Source organism: Pleurodeles waltl, chromosome 6 (genome assembly GCF_031143425.1).
Source record: "Pleurodeles waltl isolate 20211129_DDA chromosome 6, aPleWal1.hap1.20221129, whole genome shotgun sequence".
Classification (NCBI taxonomy): domain Eukaryota; kingdom Metazoa; phylum Chordata; class Amphibia; order Caudata; family Salamandridae; genus Pleurodeles; species Pleurodeles waltl.
In genome coordinates, this window is record NC_090445.1 from 971,107,898 (window position 1) to 971,127,913 (window position 20,016).

At 47.0% G+C, this 20,016-nt stretch overlaps 1 protein-coding gene across 2 annotated transcripts in view; it reads left to right on the plus strand.

The window, feature by feature from the left end:
- The first annotated feature begins 599 nt into the window (after positions 1-599).
- Positions 600-20,016, plus strand: part of CYP26C1 (cytochrome P450 family 26 subfamily C member 1) — a 66,093-nt gene continuing 46,676 nt past the window's right edge. The window contains exons 1-4 of one of the 2 annotated variants that reach the window (XM_069239816.1): positions 600-687; positions 1,914-2,609; positions 3,650-3,874; positions 7,615-7,890. In XM_069239816.1, the coding sequence (XP_069095917.1) occupies positions 2,406-2,609; positions 3,650-3,874; positions 7,615-7,890 (705 nt within the window). In that variant the 5' untranslated portion in view covers positions 600-687; positions 1,914-2,405. Of the gene's footprint in view, positions 688-1,913; positions 2,610-3,301; positions 3,449-3,649; positions 3,875-7,614; positions 7,891-20,016 lie in introns of those variants that run through there. The other variant, XM_069239817.1, reaches the window with a different exon arrangement.

The window sequence follows — 20,016 nt, forward strand, 5'->3', positions numbered from 1 at the left end:
GGTCGGGTTCTGGGGTTTGAGCCAATCCCGTCCGGAGACTTTGGCGTCGTAGACCCTTCGGCTCACCAGACGTGACTGGGTTCTGTCCAGTCAGGATGAGACAGCAGCGGGCGGCGTGTAGAAGTCTGTCTGGCCAGTAGGGTGTCTCTCTGCGTCCGTCCTCGGCCCGTGTGTGCGTTTACACATATATTCACATGCATAAAAGTATACGTTTGTAAAGAGTTGCCAGTACTTCGGTGGATTTCCCGTCAAGTCCCGATGCACCACTAAACTCCAGTTTGCGCCCTGCAGGTCCTCTTAGTTTTTCCGGGCAAGACCTGGTTGTGAAGGGGAAGGGCTGATGGGGCAGGGTGCATGTAAGCCTGCAGCCGGGCCGCCATTGGTTACCTGCCTGAAGGGGGGTCGTGCTGTAGGCCCAGCCCCCACCTCCTGTCACTGCAGCCCTCTCCTCAGCCCAGACGCTCCTGCCTTCAATACCCCAGCCCGCCACCTCCAATCACATCCCACTCCAGACTCCTTAAATATGCAGGAGGCGCGTCATCCCCTCTGAAGGGGCACCCTATAGAGCGCCGATATATATCTACGAATTTGCCAAAGACGGGGAAACTTAAACAAAGGGAGACTGGCAGAGTTCTGAGGGCGCAGCCTGCCCCGCGGACCCCTGGAGCCGGACTCTTTCCCGCCTTGGTGAGTCAGGCATCCCTCTCGCCTTTGGTCTCTGCTTCTATCGTTCTGTCTCTCGGTTCGCCTCGCTCCATCCTTTTCTCTCTCTTCCTTACTCTTGTCCTCATTTTCATTAACTTGGTCCACACCTCGGCCTCTTCTTCCCACGTGTCGCTCAATCTGTCTATAAGTATTTGCTCTCTCTGTCTTTCCTCTCCTGTCTCTCTCGCGTGCACTTTCCTGGATGGATGTTCTCGCCCTGTCTCTGGGCATCCTTCCTCTGCAGCACCTGTGAGAGCAGCGCCCCTTCCTCGGTGAGGGCAAACACGGGGTTCCCCGGCCTGGCAGCTGAAGCGGTGACTGCTTCTCCCGCGCAGACCGTCAGGGTAACTGACATTTGCAAAGTTCAGATGAACTTCTTGAACCTGTTGCAGCTGCGTGTGCTGTTGCAGTCCACGAGCACGTGCCTCTGAGTCTAGTGCAATGTATAACATCCCTTCTGGGCGCCAAGTGATATAGCGCTGCTCCGGATTAAATCATGCACATGCGTTGGTTGCCCATGTAAATTTCACTCACGTATTCACTACGCCGTTTTAAATGCCGTACATGCACCGATTTACATATTACATATACATTGCTGCAACCTTTTAAATCTCTCGCTCGTGCATTCGCTAAATACATATAGATATAAATCGGACAGGGGAGACGTGCGGATTTAAATCTCGCACATGCAATGCCCGCTCCCGACCCTCGCCTCGCATGATTCACTGCACACATTTATGTAAAACCTGCGTTCGCGGCACTGAATACATTTTGAAAGAACGCATTCGCTTACAAGGACTGAGATTCGTACCGCATGGTGTGTGAAGCAAACAGGGCTCTATCCTAAGATGCCAGCCTGTGCTCTTTTCACTATCGCTCACCCAGTGTGAATACACGCGCAGCGCATTATTGTGACCGAAGCTCTCCCAGGGGCACAAGTCAGCACTTCAAATGCACACAATCGCAGGTCTCCCCAGCTACGGTGGGTTGTGGCTGAATAATCCACGCCTGCCCTGTTTGCGACGAATACTCGATGTCTAAATCTGCGTTTCTCTGTGCGCTGCTTCCCCAGTGTGCAGAACGCCTTGGCTGTCGCCTTCCTTCAAAGTTACTTTGCAAATGTGCCACTTCGGGGCAAATTGGGGTCTTGTTTCTTTGGCTCACTTCGTTGGTTCATTTACCGGTGTTCTTCATCCTTTTCTCTGCAGAGACCTCATACCTGTGATGCTGACTGGAAGTGCCCGGTGCCTCCCCCTCGGCGACCCCCGTTAAGTAGCTGCGAGCATCTTGCCTGGTTCTTCTGCAGACACTCACCTGGCAGCGGAGCTGCTGATGCCCTCTCCATGCCCTCCGCCTGGCAGAAGAGCTACCGATGCCCACTTTAAAGCCTTCGCACGCAAAAGAGCCATTGCCTCCCGTGAAAAGCTACTTCCCTGGGAGAGGAACCACCGGTGCCCAGCCCGCGCCATCCCCCTGAGAGAACAGCTCCGGTTCCCCGTCGGAGCCCTTCACCTGAGAGAAGAAACATCGCCTCCCACCTGACCCCTTCCGGTGCCACCAGGACCACCGCCCCAGCACAAAGCCTCTCCTCGGACATAGAGTGACTGTTCCCGGGCTAGGCCCGTCGGCTGAGAGAGGGGCCAGTGTGAGCTCCTCGCCCGCGCCTGAAGCTTCATCCATCCCCTGGCCCGTCGCTCAGCATGTTCCTCCTCGAGATCAACTACGTGTCCCTGTTCGAAGGCGCCGCCACCTCGGTGCTGTCGCTGCTGCTGCTCCTGGCTCTGTCCCACCAGCTCTGGGTGCTGAGGTGGAGCAGGACCAGGGACAGGGAGTGCCCCCTGCCGCTCCCCAGGGGGTCCATGGGCTGGCCCTTCTTCGGGGAGACCCTACACTGGCTCGTACAGGTAAGGGCGGCTGCAGGGCATTTCCATGGGCCAAGGGTTCTCTATAGAATGACGTGTATTTCATAAATGTGTTTGTAAAGCGCTGCCTTCAGAGCGCTAATACTGAAAACGCTTTGGGTGATATCGGCGCATTCCGTGCAGTGAGAGTGCAGCATGAAGTTGTGAAATGTTCAATTACTGCCCCTGTTAACCCTAAGCGTCACTGTTCTGATAATTTCATAAATGTATAGATATTTTCTGTAGATTCCAAACTTTGTATAAGTTGTCTGAAGCGGAGCTGGGGTTCAGTGCTTAATTAGTACATACTTCTTGCACGATCGGTAATTACCTATGCCATTTCGAACAGTATAGCTCATCATGAGTTGAGTTAGTCGTAGGCGCAAGAGTGTACTGCCGTAGGGCAGATCCTTAATATTCCATTTACTGCTGCAAATGTGTAAGGTTTGAAAGTGTCTAAATGTAATATCGCCCCTCACATCACTCCTGAAACCTCCCTTCAAACCTCCTGCCCCCTCACCACGACTACATGCCGTGTACAGGAGGACCCTCGGCGAGTGCCTGGAATAACCCCTTTGTCCCACACGTGCCCCGGGGCGGATGGTGGGAGGGGTGTGTGTGGGGGTGGGGGGGGGGTGGGGGGGGGGGGAGGGGAGGGGACCCTGATGTATCTCACATGCCGCCCACAGCAGTTCATCGAGCGAGTGAGTGCCTGAAAACCTCAGCAGCCTCACACATGCCTAAGGGGGTGCCTGGAGGCGTCTTGTGCCCCGCACATGCCAGGCGACTGCCCGGAATACTCTCTTTATCCCACGCACGCCTCAGGGGTGGTTGTCTGGAAGGTACGTGCCACCGCGAGGGGGGCGGGGGCGCAGGCAATCTTAGCAACGCACGTGCCCCAGGTAAGTGACTGGAACACTACTGTGTACTGCAGATAGCCCGGGTGCGCGACAGAAGTCCCGGTGAGGTGTCTGGAGATGCCCAGCGCAGGCCAGAGCGAGCGCCCAGAAGCCTCCGACGCATCACTGTGCTTGTCTCCGCAGGGCTCGGATTTCCACAGCTCCCGGAGAGGGAAGTTCGGCAACGTCTTCAAGACTCACCTGCTGGGGAGGCCGGTGGTGCGGGTGACGGGGGCGGAGAACGTGCGCAGGCTGCTGCTGGGGGAGCACAACCTGGTGAGCAGCCAGTGGCCGCAGAGCACCCAGATCATCCTGGGCCCCCACACCCTGGTCAACTGTGTGGGCGACGGGCACCGGCAGAGGAGGAAGGTGAGTCGCGGGGGTGGGTGTCTGTCTGTCTGTCTTGCAGGAGGCTCCCGGTGTTAGGGAGAGGGTGCGATGGGGTCTGTCGCAGTCCGGGAGTTAGGGTTCGGCGGTGGGAATGTGCTGCACGGTCCAGAGAAGGCTCTAGATTGGGTAGGGGGCCCACAGAGTGACCCCGCAAAGTCCCGGGCGGGAGTTAGCGGGGCCTCCGAGGGGGGCTGGCTTTACAGCAGAGGATGGGACAGCCTAGAAGTGGCCCCAGTCCCGTGTGATCCGGTCCAGACTCGGGGCCTCGCCTGTCAGGCCCTAGAGAGCGCCCCTCCGTGGGGGAGGATGCCCAGCCCAGGCTCGTCCTAGACGCACACCTCTGGGGTGTGTGAAGCACACACCGGGCAGGTGCCCTGCTGGATACTGGCAGCTCGCCCCGCGTGAGTTTAGTGCACCCATCGCACCTCTGACGCAGCCAGGGTCCCTCCCCCGAGGGGTGAGCCTGTCCCGGGATGCTGCCGGCACTGGGTGGCTCTCACTGGAAGGGGAAGGCGCCCCTGGAGATGCTCCTTCCCTGCGCGACAGGCTAGCGCTGCACCCGGGGTCCGCCACGTCGCAGCGCTCCCGTGGCAGGTCCACCCAGTAGGCAGATGCGCAGACGAGCTGACAGCGAGCTCTGGGGTCTGCTCTTCTCTTGTAAAGCAGTGTTTTTGCAGGTACCAGACGGCTCTCGCTCATACTGCTGGTGTGAGCCGCGGTTGAAAATACCAGACTTTCGACCATCTCCTCACCTGAGTGTCCACTCCGGCATCGGCGCTATCCTCATCTCCGTCCTCGGTGCGTGACTGAGTTTCCTCCCCTTTAGAGCACCGGGAACGAGTCAGATGAGAGCGCGGAGAGGCAAATGTGAAAGGAGTCAGGCAAGGACTGAGATGTGGGGGGCGGGTGAAAGCAGAGCGGGGTCAGGGGCAAGAGAGTTTCACGGGTAGAATGAAGAGAGGACAGCTGCTGAACGGGATTATAGGAGTAAAGGTACTCACATTTGGAGCGCTCTGTACTCCTGCGGGCAGGGTCAGCATGTTTCAGCCACTTCTGCTCTGCCTGTTGGGTTCCCCGGCCTTCGTCAGCACCACCGCGATCACTTGAGTTCTCCTAATGATTACTGCACAGAGACCCCTCAGCAGTGGCCCCCACGCTCGCTCTGGAAGGGTGCATATTTGGATGCCCGAATATTACCAAGAGTCCAATCCTGTGGAAAGGGAAGCAGCAGCCATTGCTATTTACTATACAGAGACATTTCCATATGCCACATACTTCGTATATGTGACCCACTGCACGCTCTGTACATTAGTGTCATTCTCAATGCTCTAAACTTAGTGATACTTTTTGATTTGCTGGGAGGACGACCCTCCGCCCCATGCTCGATCTAGTTGTTACTGTGTTGTGCTTCTCCTTTGCGTGTTCACTCTGCCTGAGTTCCACATACATGACATGTTTCTTACATACCAGAACAAAGTATATTGGTGTTCACGCAGAGTGAACATACACAGTATAAGCACGACTGAGGGACAACTCGGTACCAATGAAAACTAGACTGAGCAGGGAGAGCCCTTCCTCCCAGTGAATTAAGCAAATCTCATCACTAAGAGTGGGGCACATTGAGACTTGCACTAATTCATAGAGTGTGGGATGGTCACATAAAGTACGTTGTCTATGAACATGTCTCTGTCTCCTATTTCCATAGAATTGGACGCTTGGTAACATCCAGGCATCCGGCTTCTAGACCTCCCAGATGTGGGGATGGCACTGTGCAACTGTGCGTGAAGAGCCTGCATGGAGATCACTGCTGAGTGGTAAAAAGTGTTCACACCACGAGTGGACCTTTTACAAAAATTGCAAGGGATCACAGTGATGCTAACAAAAGTTTGATAACCCCATGGGCAGAGAAGAACAGCTGAAACACGTGGGACAGAGCATGTTCGGCTATAGAATGCCCCAAATACACCCATCTTTGTTTTAAATTGCCAAAGGTATCCCAAGATGAAAGCCAATAGGGGATCACCTCTAGGTGCTTTTACCCGTTATCCAGATCTTGCAAGTTTGTGAAAAAAAAGTTTACATAAAAGTGCTCCCTGCAAAACTGGGGTTCAGCTTGCTTGGTAACTCTAGAGGTACCGGACTCCATGATGAATCACGCCACAGAGAAGTCCGGGTGAGAGTCCTTTTTCAAAATACTTTTTATTTCCCTTTCCCTTTACTGGTCTGGAAATAGGACTAACAGGGGTTCACTTTGGGAGGCGCCCTCTCTGTTATAGTACAGGAGCCGGGGAAGATGAAGTAACCTTACAAAACCTTCTCCCGCCCTCTTTTTGAAGTAGTGTGAATTCCTACTATAGCCTCATTCAACGCTCCCCTGCCTACATATCCAACTCTCACTCACATTGTATCACACGCCCCAGCTCGCTCCGCAAGTGACTCATTGCTCTCCTCATCCAACTCTTTCCTTAAGTCTCTGCTCTCTCTTTAGCTGACTCGCCACTCCATCTAATTCACGTTTGCATTGTCCCCTGACTCCCCACCTAACTCTCTCCGTCTTCTAATCTCTCTCTACCCTTTCTCCTTATCTAACTCCCATCTCATTTAAATGTTGTGGCTCATCCGATTAGTCGAACACTTCTTCTTAAAAGACTTTCCCATCTCATCACCGAATTCTCATTCTCCTAGTGCAACTTCCTGTGTCTCCTCATCTGACCCTGCAATGTCTCCTTACCTAACTAACCCATCTTTTCATCTAACTCCCCATCTTCTCACCTAACTCTCCTGATTCCTCATGTCATTCTCTTATTTGCCACATTACTTTTTCCAGACCCGTTTCTAGCTTTGCCAAATCACATTAAGTCTCCTATCTCCTCATCTAGCTCTGCTTTGTTTTCAGTTAACTCTCCTTTTCCTAAGTTAACTCTCCCTTGTCACTTTGTAGCCTTTCTGTATCCCCATTTAAATCACTCCTATCTCCTCATCTAACTATCCTCTATTTCCTCATCTAACTATCCTCTATCTCCTCATCTAACTATCCTCTGTCTCCTCATCTAACTATCCTCTATCTCCTCATCTAATCCTCCTTATTATACATATTGCTTTTCCATGTCTCCTCATCTATCGCTGCCCAGTATTCTTATCTAACTCTTCCATGTCCTGATCCGACTCTCCTGTGTTCTCATATTTGTCTCCCATCTCCTCATATTACTTCCCCCATCTCTTTTTGTTCCTTTTGATGTCTCCCCATTTTAGCGTCTGGTCTCTTCATCTCACCCTCCGGTTTCCGCATTCCACCTTCTTGTCTCCTCATCCTACCCTTCGGTCTCCTCTTCTCACACTCCTGTCTCCTTATCTCACCCTCCCGTCTCCTCGTCTCACCCTCCTGTCTTCAATTTGTTCCGTCTCCTCACTTACATTTTCTGCCTCCCTTTCTAACCTTGCCTTCTATCCATATTTAACTCTCCCCCATGTAACTCGTTTGTCAACTCACTGTTTCGTCCCCTCTTCACCTGCCTCTGTATTCCTTGTGTCCTTCTACCTGTATTCTAATATAATTCTTCACTTTCCTCACCTCACATTGGCTTGTCTCCCAAAACAACTTTCAGTTTTCTCTAACTCCCCACCCAACTCACTTTTGTCTCTGCTTCTAACTGTCCAGCTCATGCTCACACTTACTCGCGCTTTATCTAACTTTTCTTCACATCTCACCACCTCCATAGGTCATGGCCCGGGTGTTCAGTGCCTCTGCCTTGGAGAGCTACATTCCCCGGATCCAGGAGGCTGTGGCCACTGAGCTGCGGGGCTGGTGTGAGGAGCCGGGCTCTGTGTCCGCATACTCAGCGACTAAGGCCCTCACCTTCCGCATTGCTGCCCGCACCCTGTTGGGACTCCGCCTGGGGGAGCATGAGCTCCAGGACCTTGCCAAGACGTTTGAGCAGCTTGTGGAGAACCTCTTCTGCCTGCCCTTGGACATCCCCTTCAGCGGACTACGGAAGGTAGGGGCTCCACTGTCTTCACTGCACCCTTCTGTCCATGTGATCTGTGTCAGTAATCTCATTACTGTGATTCATTTTTCACCTTGTCACCCCAGCAGGTGTTCCCTCACTTCCTGAGACAAGCTCTCAGCTGCCTAGTCAGTAATAAAGAAACTTTTTCTAGCCTTTTGCTAAGATCCTTTCCCTACCCAAGTGCCATATATAACCTGCCTACCTTCAGCTCGTCTGTACAGGTAAGAGGGTGTGACTGGAAAAGATTGACACGAGGTGGAGGAATGGGCACTAACAAACACTTTAGGAAATAAGGTGATAGAAAAAAAAGCCTCTTGAGGTGGCTAAAAAGGAGGTCAATGCAAGGAGGACTACACAGGAGGGTGGTCCCAGCAGAGAGCGAGTGAAGGAGGAGGAAGTCACGTCAACGCTGTCTCAAGAAACAGTTATAATAGGAATAGTTTGGGTGATAAATTTATAGTTCTCTGGTAAAAGAAGGGCCAAACAGTCAGGCAGAAAACATTGTTTTTCACAAGTTAGGGAGTAGAAAGAAGAGGTGCAAGAACATCTCACATGGTAAGCGAGCATAAAGATTGCCCGGAGAGGTGAAAGAACACTTCACATGGTAAGAGAGCAGAAAGCTTGCCTGAATAGGTGAAAGAACACTTCACATGGTAAGAGAGCAGACAGCTTGTCTAAAAAAGGTGAAAGTGAAAGAACACCTCACTGGTAAGGGAGCAGAAAGTGGGTTTGCAGAGGTTCAAAAACATCTCACATGGTAAGCAAACAGTAAGCCTGTCTGAAGAGGCACAAGAACCTCACATGTTAAGGGAGAGGAAAGGCTGTCAGAAGAGGTGCAAGAACGTCACCAGGTACAGGAGCGGAAAGCCTATCTCAAAAGGTGCAAGAACACCTCACATGGTACGGGAGCAGAAAGCAGGTTTGAAGGGGTGCAAGGACACTTTTCATGGTAAGGGAGCAGAAAGTCTACTTGAGGAGGTGCAAGAACCCCACACGTTAAGGGAGAGGAAAGCCTGTCAGAAGAGGCTCAAGAACCTCACATGGTAAGGGAGCAGAAAGCCTGTCTGAAGAGGTACAAGATCACCTCAAATGGTACAGGAGCAGAAAGCGGGTTTGAAGAGGTGCAAGAACACCTTTCATGGTAAGGGAGCAGTAAGCCTGCCTGAATAGGTGCAAGAACCTTGCATGGTACAGCAGCAGAAGCCTATCAGAAGAGACACAAGAACCTCACATGGTACAGCAGCAGAAGCCTGCCTGAAGAGATGCATGAACACCTCACATGGCACAGCAGCAGAAGCCTGTCTGAAGAGGTGCATGAACACCTCACATGGCACAGCAGCAGAAGCCTGTCTGAAGAGGTGCATGAACACCTAACTTGGTACAGCAGCAGAAGCCTGTCTGAAGAGGTGCATGAACACCTCACATGGTACAGCAGCAGAAGCCTGTCTGAAGAGGTGCATGAACACCTCACTTGGTACAGCAGCAGAAAGCTTGTCTGAAGGGGTGTGAGAACCTCACATGTTTAGCAGTGGCATAAGGAAACTTGAAGGGAGGGGCCTGCAAAGCACATGGTAGAGCCCCCTCTCCCCGGCCCACCACCTACCACTTTTGCTGAGGGGGCCACCAGGAGCCTGTTCCCCACCCCCGCACTGAGGGGGCTTGTGTTACACCACTGATTTCAAGGCAGAAGAAAGCCTGTCAGAAGAGGCGCCAAAACACCTCACATAGTTAGAACGAGGAAAGGGGAGAGGGACGTCTGCTAGGACAGACAGAGCAAATATGCGTTACTTGCAGGGCACACTGCCTAAACTTAGCACTTACCCAAAGAAGGAGCAAGTCCATTTTGCGCTATTTTGCGTAGGTAGCAGGAAATGTAGCAAATACACATCTAGTCAGATTGCATATTAAATAATAAAAATGTTTTCACAACTACACAAATTAGGTAATATTTCGAGAAAGCACTATGGGGGTCATTCTGACCCTGGCGGCCGGTGGCCGCCAGGGCCACCGACCACAGGAGCACCGCCAACAGGCTGGCGGTGCTCCCACAAGCATTCTGACCGCGGCGGTTCAGCCGCGGTCAGAAGCGGAAAGTCGGCGGTCTCCCGCCGACTTCCCGCTGCTCGGGGGAATCCTCCATGGCGGCGGAGCGCGCTCCGCCGCCATGGGGATTCTGACACCCCCTACCGCCATCCTGTTCCTGGCGGGTCTCCCGCCAGGAACAGGATGGCGGTAGGGGGTGCCGCGGGGCCCCTGGGGGCCCCTGCAGTGCCCATGCCAATGGCATGGGCACTGCAGGGGCCCCCGTAAGAGGGCCCCACTGTGTATTTCAGTGTCTGCAATGCAGACACTGAAATACGCGACGGGTGCAAACTGCACCCGTCGCACCCCTGCAACTACGCCGGCTCAATTCTGAGCCGGCGTCCTCGTTGCAGGGGCATTTCCTCTGGGCCGGCGGGCGCTCTTTTGGAGAGCGCCCGCCGGCCCAGAGGAAATGTTTGAATGGCCCGCGGTGCGGTCATTTGTCGGCGGTACCTTGGCGGACGGCCTCCGCCGTCCGCCAAGGTCATAATCACCCCCTATGTGTGCTGCTTGTTGCTTATGAGTCACTTCTACCTAAATTCATATTGTTGCAACAAAACCCAGTACATAAAATCACTTTAAAATCTGAACACAGAGATTGAGCAAGTTTGCTTAACCCTTCGTTCAGTCTTTCACATTTTAAAAACAGAAACATAATGTTCTCCTTTATTTACTAGTTGTTATAATAATGGAAATCAATATACTCTGTTTTTGGCTCTGGTGTAAAAAAATTCAATGGAACGATTTTTTTATTTTTCCTAGTGAGGGAGCAGCAAAATGTTCTTGATTATTTTTTTTTTTGCAACAATGCAAAACATGACCTAAAAACCCCTTCCTCTGCTTTACAGTGCACGAGATGTGACGTGATAGCCACCTGTACGCCTTTTGGAAGCAGACCTGTGATTTAATCTCAGATTCCCCGCTCGACCAAAGTTGTGTGATCTCAGAAATGTATTTACCTTCCGGTGTTTCAAATTTCGGAGTGTCAGTCAAAACAGGAAACAAATAGCAACAACCAAGCGTAGGAAAAAGGGATGCGGCATAAGAAACCCCTGGATGACCCAGCCCACCGTCGTAGCTCCCAAAGGCATTCTGCTTCACTCGTCACTTCCTCTGAAACCTCTCATTACAACCACCACCCAGAAGTTAGAGTGGTTTAGCTGGCAGCATTTTTCACATATGATCAGGTTCAGAAGAACCTCAAACGCACTGGGACACATCCTCATCAGCGTTCCTATCTCAGATACTCGAAGTAGTCCCTTTCACTCCTAGTTACAATTCACCAGCTGTTACCTTATAGGGTTCCCTTAAGTAAAAAGTGCATTTTCCACGCAGAAGGGAAACCTAGTTGACAGAAACGGGATTTCTGTTCAGAAATTGATTCCGCATGGGCATTGTCTGCTGACTTGGTGGCCCTTGGACATGAGTTAGTCAGGGTTATTAGTGGGAAGAAGACTATAACTATTGGGCAGGGGTAGCCACGCAAAGTCATTTTAATACCCACAAAATCAGCACCTTGCGGGCATTTGTGTGTTAAAAAGCCATGCACAGCACCATTGGCCATTCAAAGTGCTTGTATCAAAGCAACAAAACATGTAAACGTAAGGTCTGAATACATTACAGTTAGGGTTCAAGCTGATTTTTGGGGATGCTGGATCTAACTCTCCCCAGTCGCTCCCATGGTGGCCACAGTTGTGAAAGCCTGGGTAAAAAGTTTTGTTTTCAAGTGTTTTCCTGAACTAAAAGACTCCAATCGGATTAGATGGTTGAAGCTGTTGAATAGTTTAGGTCCAGGACCTCTCAAGGATCTTCAACTGTACTTTAGATTCTTATTGAATCACACGGGTCGAGGGTGATCACAGGTTACTGCCTGAAGCATAGTAGCTTGCCAATGTCTGAAGAAATTCAGGACCTTCGTACAAGTATTTATTTCTCACAATTCAGTGTTTGAGTTGTACCATGAACTCCACTGGGAGCCGATGGAGAGCTTTCAAAACTGGTTTAGTACAGTCCAGTTCCAATAGGCGCAGGTACATCCGGGCTGCCTGATTGTGGCTCTTTTCAGCATGACAGTAGTCTCTTTGGGCCAGGTTACAATAATCCAGTCAGGCCATAAGGAGTGTGCATATATCGCTTTATGGTGTTCTGAAGGATCGGTGTATATTCTGGAGGCAGGAGAGTTGGAAGTTAGTTCTTCTGACCACTGTGCTGATTAGTGGAGTGAATTTGAGGCTGAGTCCAGTACAGGTTGGTATTTATAGTTTTGTATAACACAGGTTGTGTTGCTGCTACCTAAGAACACAGTTGTATATTTTCTGATGAAGTGGGTTTAGGATTGTATTAGTTTTAACAATGATTCTCTTGCATTAAATGGGAGCCAGGGCCTGCGACTGACATACATTTAAAGGGCAGCTCAGTGACAAACAGGTGCAGTCACGGCTCGCAGCTCTTTAAAGGGATGGGTGTGACGTGCGCAGGGGGAGCGGGGATGGGACATTTAAAAAAGAAAAAAACTTACCTCTCCCGTTGCCGCAGCTCCTCTGTCGCTTGTCACTCTAGCTGCAGGCCCGGACTCCCAGCCTACCCTGAGGCCCACCCTGACACTGCTTAGCGCAGCATCAGGATTGGCTGGGAGTGCCCATCCATGTTGCTGGGCTGCATACAGCCTACTGCGTATGTGTGTTTGGCTGGCTGAGACGGCCGTCCAAACACACATGCGCTCGGAGGGGAGTGCAGTTTATTATTGTTTTCCTGAAAAGGTTTTGCAGCTGCTGTTGCTGGCTGGGGGGGGGGGGGGGGGGGGCAACGCTCCTCTGCCTTAATGGAGGAGCCTCCCCTGGTCGCATGTGATAAGATTGTGTGAAATGAATTTGCTTCCCACAAGTGTAAGATGTCAGCGGTGGTGCATATGTTGTCAGTGATGATCCTGACATCCAGTGCTTGAAATGTAAATGCATAAGTGCGAGTACTCATTATGCCAGAGCACCTGTTTGCTCTAGAGAAGTGCCTACTCTCCCGTTAAAAGTATTGGACCTCTGCTGAGAAGAGAAGGTACTCTGCTTCTCAAATTAACAAAGTGCAGGTACTCAGTACCTGACAGTATCTGCCAATTTAAAGTACTACTTCCATCCAAATAATATTCTCATGTGGCCTCTTTTACAGTATGCCTGCATGGGTGTAGATAATCATTTGGTTTTTAATTCTCTTTTCATGCCACATTTCTACCTTTTCTAAGTGCTGTAATTTACAGGAATTGCTATTAGCCAATTTAGTAAGGTTTGGAAGAATGGAGGCTGATGGGGACTTGCCAGCATTCAAACCTGTAGATCACTGCTGGTTTATCAACAGTGTTCAGCTGACTGAGCCTCCTGGTGGCAGCCTCCAGGAGGGAGCTGAGATACTACCATGCTCCATACTAGTGAAGATAAATATGGCCCAAATAATCATGTTATTCGCAGCAACTGTGCTAATAAACATGCCTTTATTGAGGTCATATGGCCTGTTCAGTGAAATGTTTATATCTCCTTTAACCCCTTTTATCCTGGACCTGGTGAAATTGTTTATAACTGTGCAGGGCAAAGCACCATGGCGTACACATGAATGCACAACTGCATTGTGTAATATGCTAATACCATTGCTTTAGGAGGGAAGGGGCATCAAGACCTACTCTAGGCTTCATCACTCGTCAGTGCCACTCTCCACATTTGATCATGGTAATAACATATTACATGCAGCACATCTGTATACATGTTATCAATGCCATGGTATTGAAAATAAATGTGGCCCAATAACACATTATGGAGAACAACTGTACTTATGAAAGAATAGTCACATATTTGTTATTACAATGCAAAGGCCAAATTCAATATTATTAAAACAGTATAGTCACAATTGCACAAATAAACTGCTAAGAGTGCATGTTACAATGGCTTTACATAGGCCTTTTTAATGTCATTTTACCTTACTGCACACAATGTAAGACCTTGTATCCTGCTTTTGGTTAAATACCATTTTAAAAAAACCACACACACATGAAAAATATACCATAGCATAACCTATATAAGCAGGTGCATAGAGTGTACTGTGTTTTTTATTACTATTGTTGAGGGAGGCATGGGTTATCATGACCCACTGGAGGCTTTACCACTCAACATTGGTAATAGTATATTCCACTCTGTATCTATCGCTCTCTTACTCTTTATCTATCTATCTATCTATTTCTTTTCTATATATACATATTTATTCAATGAAAAGCTAAAGGTTAAAGTTTAGTTGTACGTAGAAAAAATTACTTTGTTCTTTCTATACAAAAAAATCATAAAAAACACAAACATTAAACATTCTAAAATTGTAGTTATACCTTAAATTTATAGTTTACGCACCACCCTCAAATTACTATAACTTTATTTATTCTTTCTATACAAACCAAACTTAAGCTTCAGAAATATTAGAAATGCAAAAGTTATAGTTATAACTTAAATGTATAGTTAACTCACCACCTTCAGATTACTATAACTCGCACACCTCCATACACAGTGTTGTCAACCCGCTAGCCACACTGCATTATCGATAACTTGCCACTCTGCCATGCACAGTCTTCTCACAAATGATGTCATTTGATATTTTAGAAGTGTTATTATGAATGCTGTGATTCCACATAGTATAAGTGATGTAATATGAGAGGGAATAAGCTGTGCATAGTAAAGGTTGAAGTGCAGTGGCATAGAGTGTAGTGACATACAGTACAATGGCGTAGAGTACATTGGTGCAGAGTACCTTAGCGCACAGTGGAGTGGCACAGAGTGCAGTGACCTATAGTACAGTGGTGTACAGTACAGTGATTTAGAGAGCAGCGGTATATATATATTTTTTCAACATTTGTTTAGTACCATGGTACTCTCAAGGTAGTACCACAATACTTCATAAGATTTTTGTTAAAACATATCCATTTAAAAAAGTAATTTTTCTTACTTATCCCAACTTAGATCAAATACCTCATGTCTTCCTAGACATGGAAATAACTAGTCTTTGTGCAGATTTTGTAGTGAAACACAGAACACACACAAAGTGTGCTCAAAACAACATGGATGCCTTTTCTATTTGTAATGGCAGCGAATAGGCAATTAAATTGTGTTTTGCCCTTACCAGGTACCGCAGTATACTGCAGCAGAATATATCACTAAGGTTTTGTCACTTACTACTATAAAACAACTGAAGGGATTTCATGAAAAGCAAAAAGGATCATTTACACACCATCATCTATATTCCTGCAAAATTTCATGAAAATTAATTCAGCTGTTTTGTTGCTACATCCGAGTACTATCTAGGCTATGGGAAATGCATTGGTGGAAAACATGTTTTAGAGCCCCAATTTCTATTTGCACCCCTCAACGAATCACTGTGAAACTTTGCGCCATCGGCCAAAGTCGATAAGTCAATAGGTCTGTAAAGTTTTGTGGAAATTTGGTAAAAAGTAGCAAAGATATTAGAAAGCAAAAAGTAATTCCTTTCTCTGGGAATCTTAACTATATAACCACAGAGTAGCTACCGCCACTTTATTATATGCACACCATAACTGATGCCGGGTTTGTGTCAGATGAACCTTTGGAACTAACCTTTGCATGTTCTTTTTCAGTGGATTTCATTGGTTTATTTATGTTGTACTGTATTCATCCGCAATGTACTGCCTTCAGCTGTGCGTAGCAGGGTTTGACTGCAGGCAGACTATCCCTTCTATGCCCAGAAGAAGGAGATGCCCAAGCCCCATGGCAGAAAGCCAGCTTAAAGCAAGGCCTTGGGCTTTGTACTGCATGCGTTGGTCTTTGCCTCTTTGACCCACCTCTTTAACCGTGACCCTCTGTCTAATTTACATGAAGACAGATATTCTTAAATTGAGCTTAATTTGCAAACTGTCTGACAAATTCCATACAAATTCATCAAACAGCAGCAAAGTTGTTAGTAAATTGAATATCTATCGACCCTTCCATATTATCCCCCCTTTGCTGGATTTGCTCAAAGCTTGATGTACTAACGAAAGTGAAACCTGCTAAACATCTGCCAAAATATTAGTGGTTTAATCAAACTGTGCTAAATTCCTTAATTTACTTCTTTGACCCTCCCTTTTAAATGTCACCCCCTTTGGTGGACCTGCATGAAAATGAGAACACTAAGAGTTAGCTAAAATGCTAAGACTGTGCCAAATATCTTTCAGATTCATCAGATGATGCCAAAGTTATTAGCAAATCAAAAATGTTTTAGCCTTCTCTGTTTAACTTGCTTCTCATGTATTGTATCTGCACAAAAAATGAAATGCCTGCATTGGGTGTAACATTCTATCTTAATGACGCATATCATGCATATACGTTAAACTGACTCAAGGTTATTAGAAAATTAACATTGTATTGCCCTTCCCCACCCCCACCCCAGTATCTATGCCCCTTGGATGTATTGGCACATAAATGTAAATCTAATTATTTTACACTTTTGCTAAATCTTGTGCTGATTCCCCATACAGTGCCAAATTTATTAACAAATTAACACTTTATTTGCCCACACTTTTTCAACGGACCACCCCTTGATGAATCTGCATGAAGTTCAAAATAGCAAAAGTGAGCTTAATATACTAAGCTGCTAAGCGTTTGCAACATTGCTAAAGTTAAAAGCAAACCAATTGTCTTTTCAACTGTCAACTTATGAAAAACTGTTAACCCTTTTAATCCACCTGGCACCTTTTTCAAGCGTTAATAGCTTGAAAAATACTAAATGAATTTACATCAAACCTACAAAAGTATGTTTCTGAGTAAAGTTCTACTACATGCAGTTTGTTTAAATCTGTTCTGTGGCTTTTGCTGCAGCCTTGAGCAAAATGTCCAATGGGAAAACACATATTTTTAGACTTCTGACATAACTTTTTATTTCTGCTGCAGGGAATTACATGAAATTTGGCATGCTAGCCCTTGACTGGATATGCTAAGTAGGGGCTACATTTGCTGTAAATCCACCATTGAGGAGCACAATTCCATGCAAATAAAATTCATGGTTACAAGACAATTCCTACAAAGAGCTGAATTTCGCTGGTTATGGTTCAATAAACTAACCATAATTTGTGACACCATCAGGCACTGCTTATGATCTCACATACTACTTCACTCGTGCCATGTTAAATGGCATAATTGATAACATCTCAAATAACATCATCGACTACATCACTACCAAAATGGCTGTTGACATCATCCATAATACTGCTGTTGACAGATGACATTTTATATGATATGGATATCATGACTGGTGACATTAAATATGACCTTGGCAAAAAGAATAGATGATGGACGGGATGGTGAACAATGCAAACATTCATCCCCAGTCACAAAGATCTGGGTTTAATCCATCTTTTTTTGCCCACCACGCCACACCAGTTTGGACCCAACCATTTGCAAATCAGTCTTGACTCTGTTCCCCATGGGAACTGTCCAGCCCAAACTGCCAGGCCAGGTCCTTTATGGACCGGAAACAAGCATCCTGGGACCGGTTTCAGGGTACCACCCTTCACCAGCAAGGCTAGCTTAAATATAGTGGCGCAGTGAGCAAGGGACCCACGTCTAGGCATAACCTTCCCACTTGAGGCGAGAAAGGCAACAAGAACCAATGATGAATGGAATGCTGAACAATGCAAACATTCACCACCAGTCACAAAGACCTGGGTTTAATCCTTCATTTGTTTTGTGCACCATGCCACCCCAGTTTGGGCCCAGCCATATGCAAATCAGTCCATGACCTTATCATTGACATTATGGATGACATCAATATGAGTATGATGCCATTTGTTTGGATATGTGTTGGTATTAATGGAGAGTTAATAAATTCTCTTATTTATTGTTATAAATATATTGAGGTGTCTTCGGTGGGAGAGCTATGGTTTTAATGCTGAAAAGAGTTATGGTTTGTGTGGTTAACTATAACTGTACACTTTAAAGGGATATTTGGTTTCACTTTGTAGCCATAAATTTACTTTAACTTTGTTTTTTAAAGGGTGTCTTTTACGATGCTGTGTGTAGTGGAGGTTGACCACAAGGCAAGGATCGGTGCCCAAACTTCTGTGGATGACTGGCCCAAAGCCTGTTTCGCATGGCCTTTGGCTGTGGTATACACAGTTTTTATTGTGCATGGTCTCTGCCATGAATAGTTGCATTGCCAACCTTTATTCAGGATTTACAAAAAAAGAATATTGATTTTTAAAAACAATTTCAGAATTTACTGTCAATTCCCACAAGAAAAGGTGAGGATTTTTTGGAGAAGAAGGAGCAAGTGCCCCAGTAGGAATCATCCTCTTTGTGGTCAGGGTATTCTCCCCTAACCCCATTGTAATTCCTTTGGCCCTGTTTTCAGGATGCAGCTTTACTGTTTGGAAGCCTGCAATGGCGTAAGCAGTAAAAAGATTTCCGATTTCACTTGTTGCCAAACAATCAGATTCCCTTGATCCCCAAGTACTCCATGGGCGAAGGCCTAAATGCTCACTCCTTTAGACTTGGATTTATTCAAATGTTTTATCCTTGGAAAATTCGAGGATCCGGAACTACAAATTAAGGCTGAAATTACAGGAACATATTTCTCTCATTAGCTTTATGAAGTCCACCGAACACCTCTTTGTAACACACATTTATAAAAACAAGTACTTAATGGTTTTACTGCAAAACAAGAAAATACACCTCTAAGTAAATTTGGGTTCATGCCACTTTTGATGTAATTATGTTTAGCAGCACATGTTGCAGCATAAAACAAAGTTTCCTATGGAAATTAAAATAGGAAAATATAACTTTTTGCCCCTCCCCTCATCCTTCACCCCAGATGGATTTTCACAAAACGTCACATGCGGAAATTTTGTGAATTCTGTTTTTTGATTGGGAAGTTCTTGATGATTCATCAAATGGCTTCAAAGTTATAAGCAAAGTAAGCAAAGAAAAACACGTTTTTAGTGGAAATGAATACTATCCATAACCACAAAGTGGCATACATATTCATATTAAACAAGCACACATTTAAGATAGGCGGAATTAATTAAGAAAGATTGACAAACAACATTTCACATAACTGTATTTGTAGCGCACATGTTCATCTCGGAGGAATTCTATTAACGGAAACAGATGTTTATTGTTACCCAACACACAGGTACTTATTTTATCAACCTAGGGAGAATGAAAGGTAGAGTGGACCCACTGTAATCTGAAACTTTGAGGCCATGGAGTCTAACACAAATCCTGACAGTCAATGCATTAGTCTGCTGTGCGACTAGACCAGGGAGGGATACAAAAGCACTGACAGAGTCATAGGGTCTGGGCGGGGCTTGGAGGGACTCTTGTCAGGGAAGTCATGGAGCCAAGGTAGGCTTCACCATGGTCTTTGGCATCTGAAGTAGTTGCACACAATAACTTCTTTGGTAGTTCTTGCTACCATCAGACATTTTATCTCTGTGGGGTCATAGATTATTCTGACAGGATACTCGACTTGGGCCCACCATTAAGTTTGACATAAGAGGCTTTGTTGCCCTCAGTCCTTTTTGGTAGGGAGTAATTTATACTATTGATGAAGTAACAAACATCATACAAGGCCCAAACCTGAAGGCCTTCTTGCTCCGTTTCTGCCCATGACCAAAAATATACAAATAAGAAACGAAGTTCATAGACCTGGTAGTCATTCCAGGCAAGTGACTGATAACCCAAAACTGGAAATCAAACTCTCTGCCACTCTTGGAAATGTGGAGACATAAATTAATTAAAGAGGCTGACACAGAAATCCAGGTCCTAGGAAGACAATGCAAGCAACGCAATAAACCAATAATACTAACCAGCTGGAATACCATTCTGCAAGACCTTAAATGGAACAATGATAATAGACCAACTTGAACACAGTATCTAACTTCTTCAACCTAAATATAATAAATGCCATATATTCTGCATTTACAAACTTAGGTGCATATTTATGACCCCCTGGCACCGCCGTTACATCATTTTTGTGATGCAACGGCGGCACATTCCT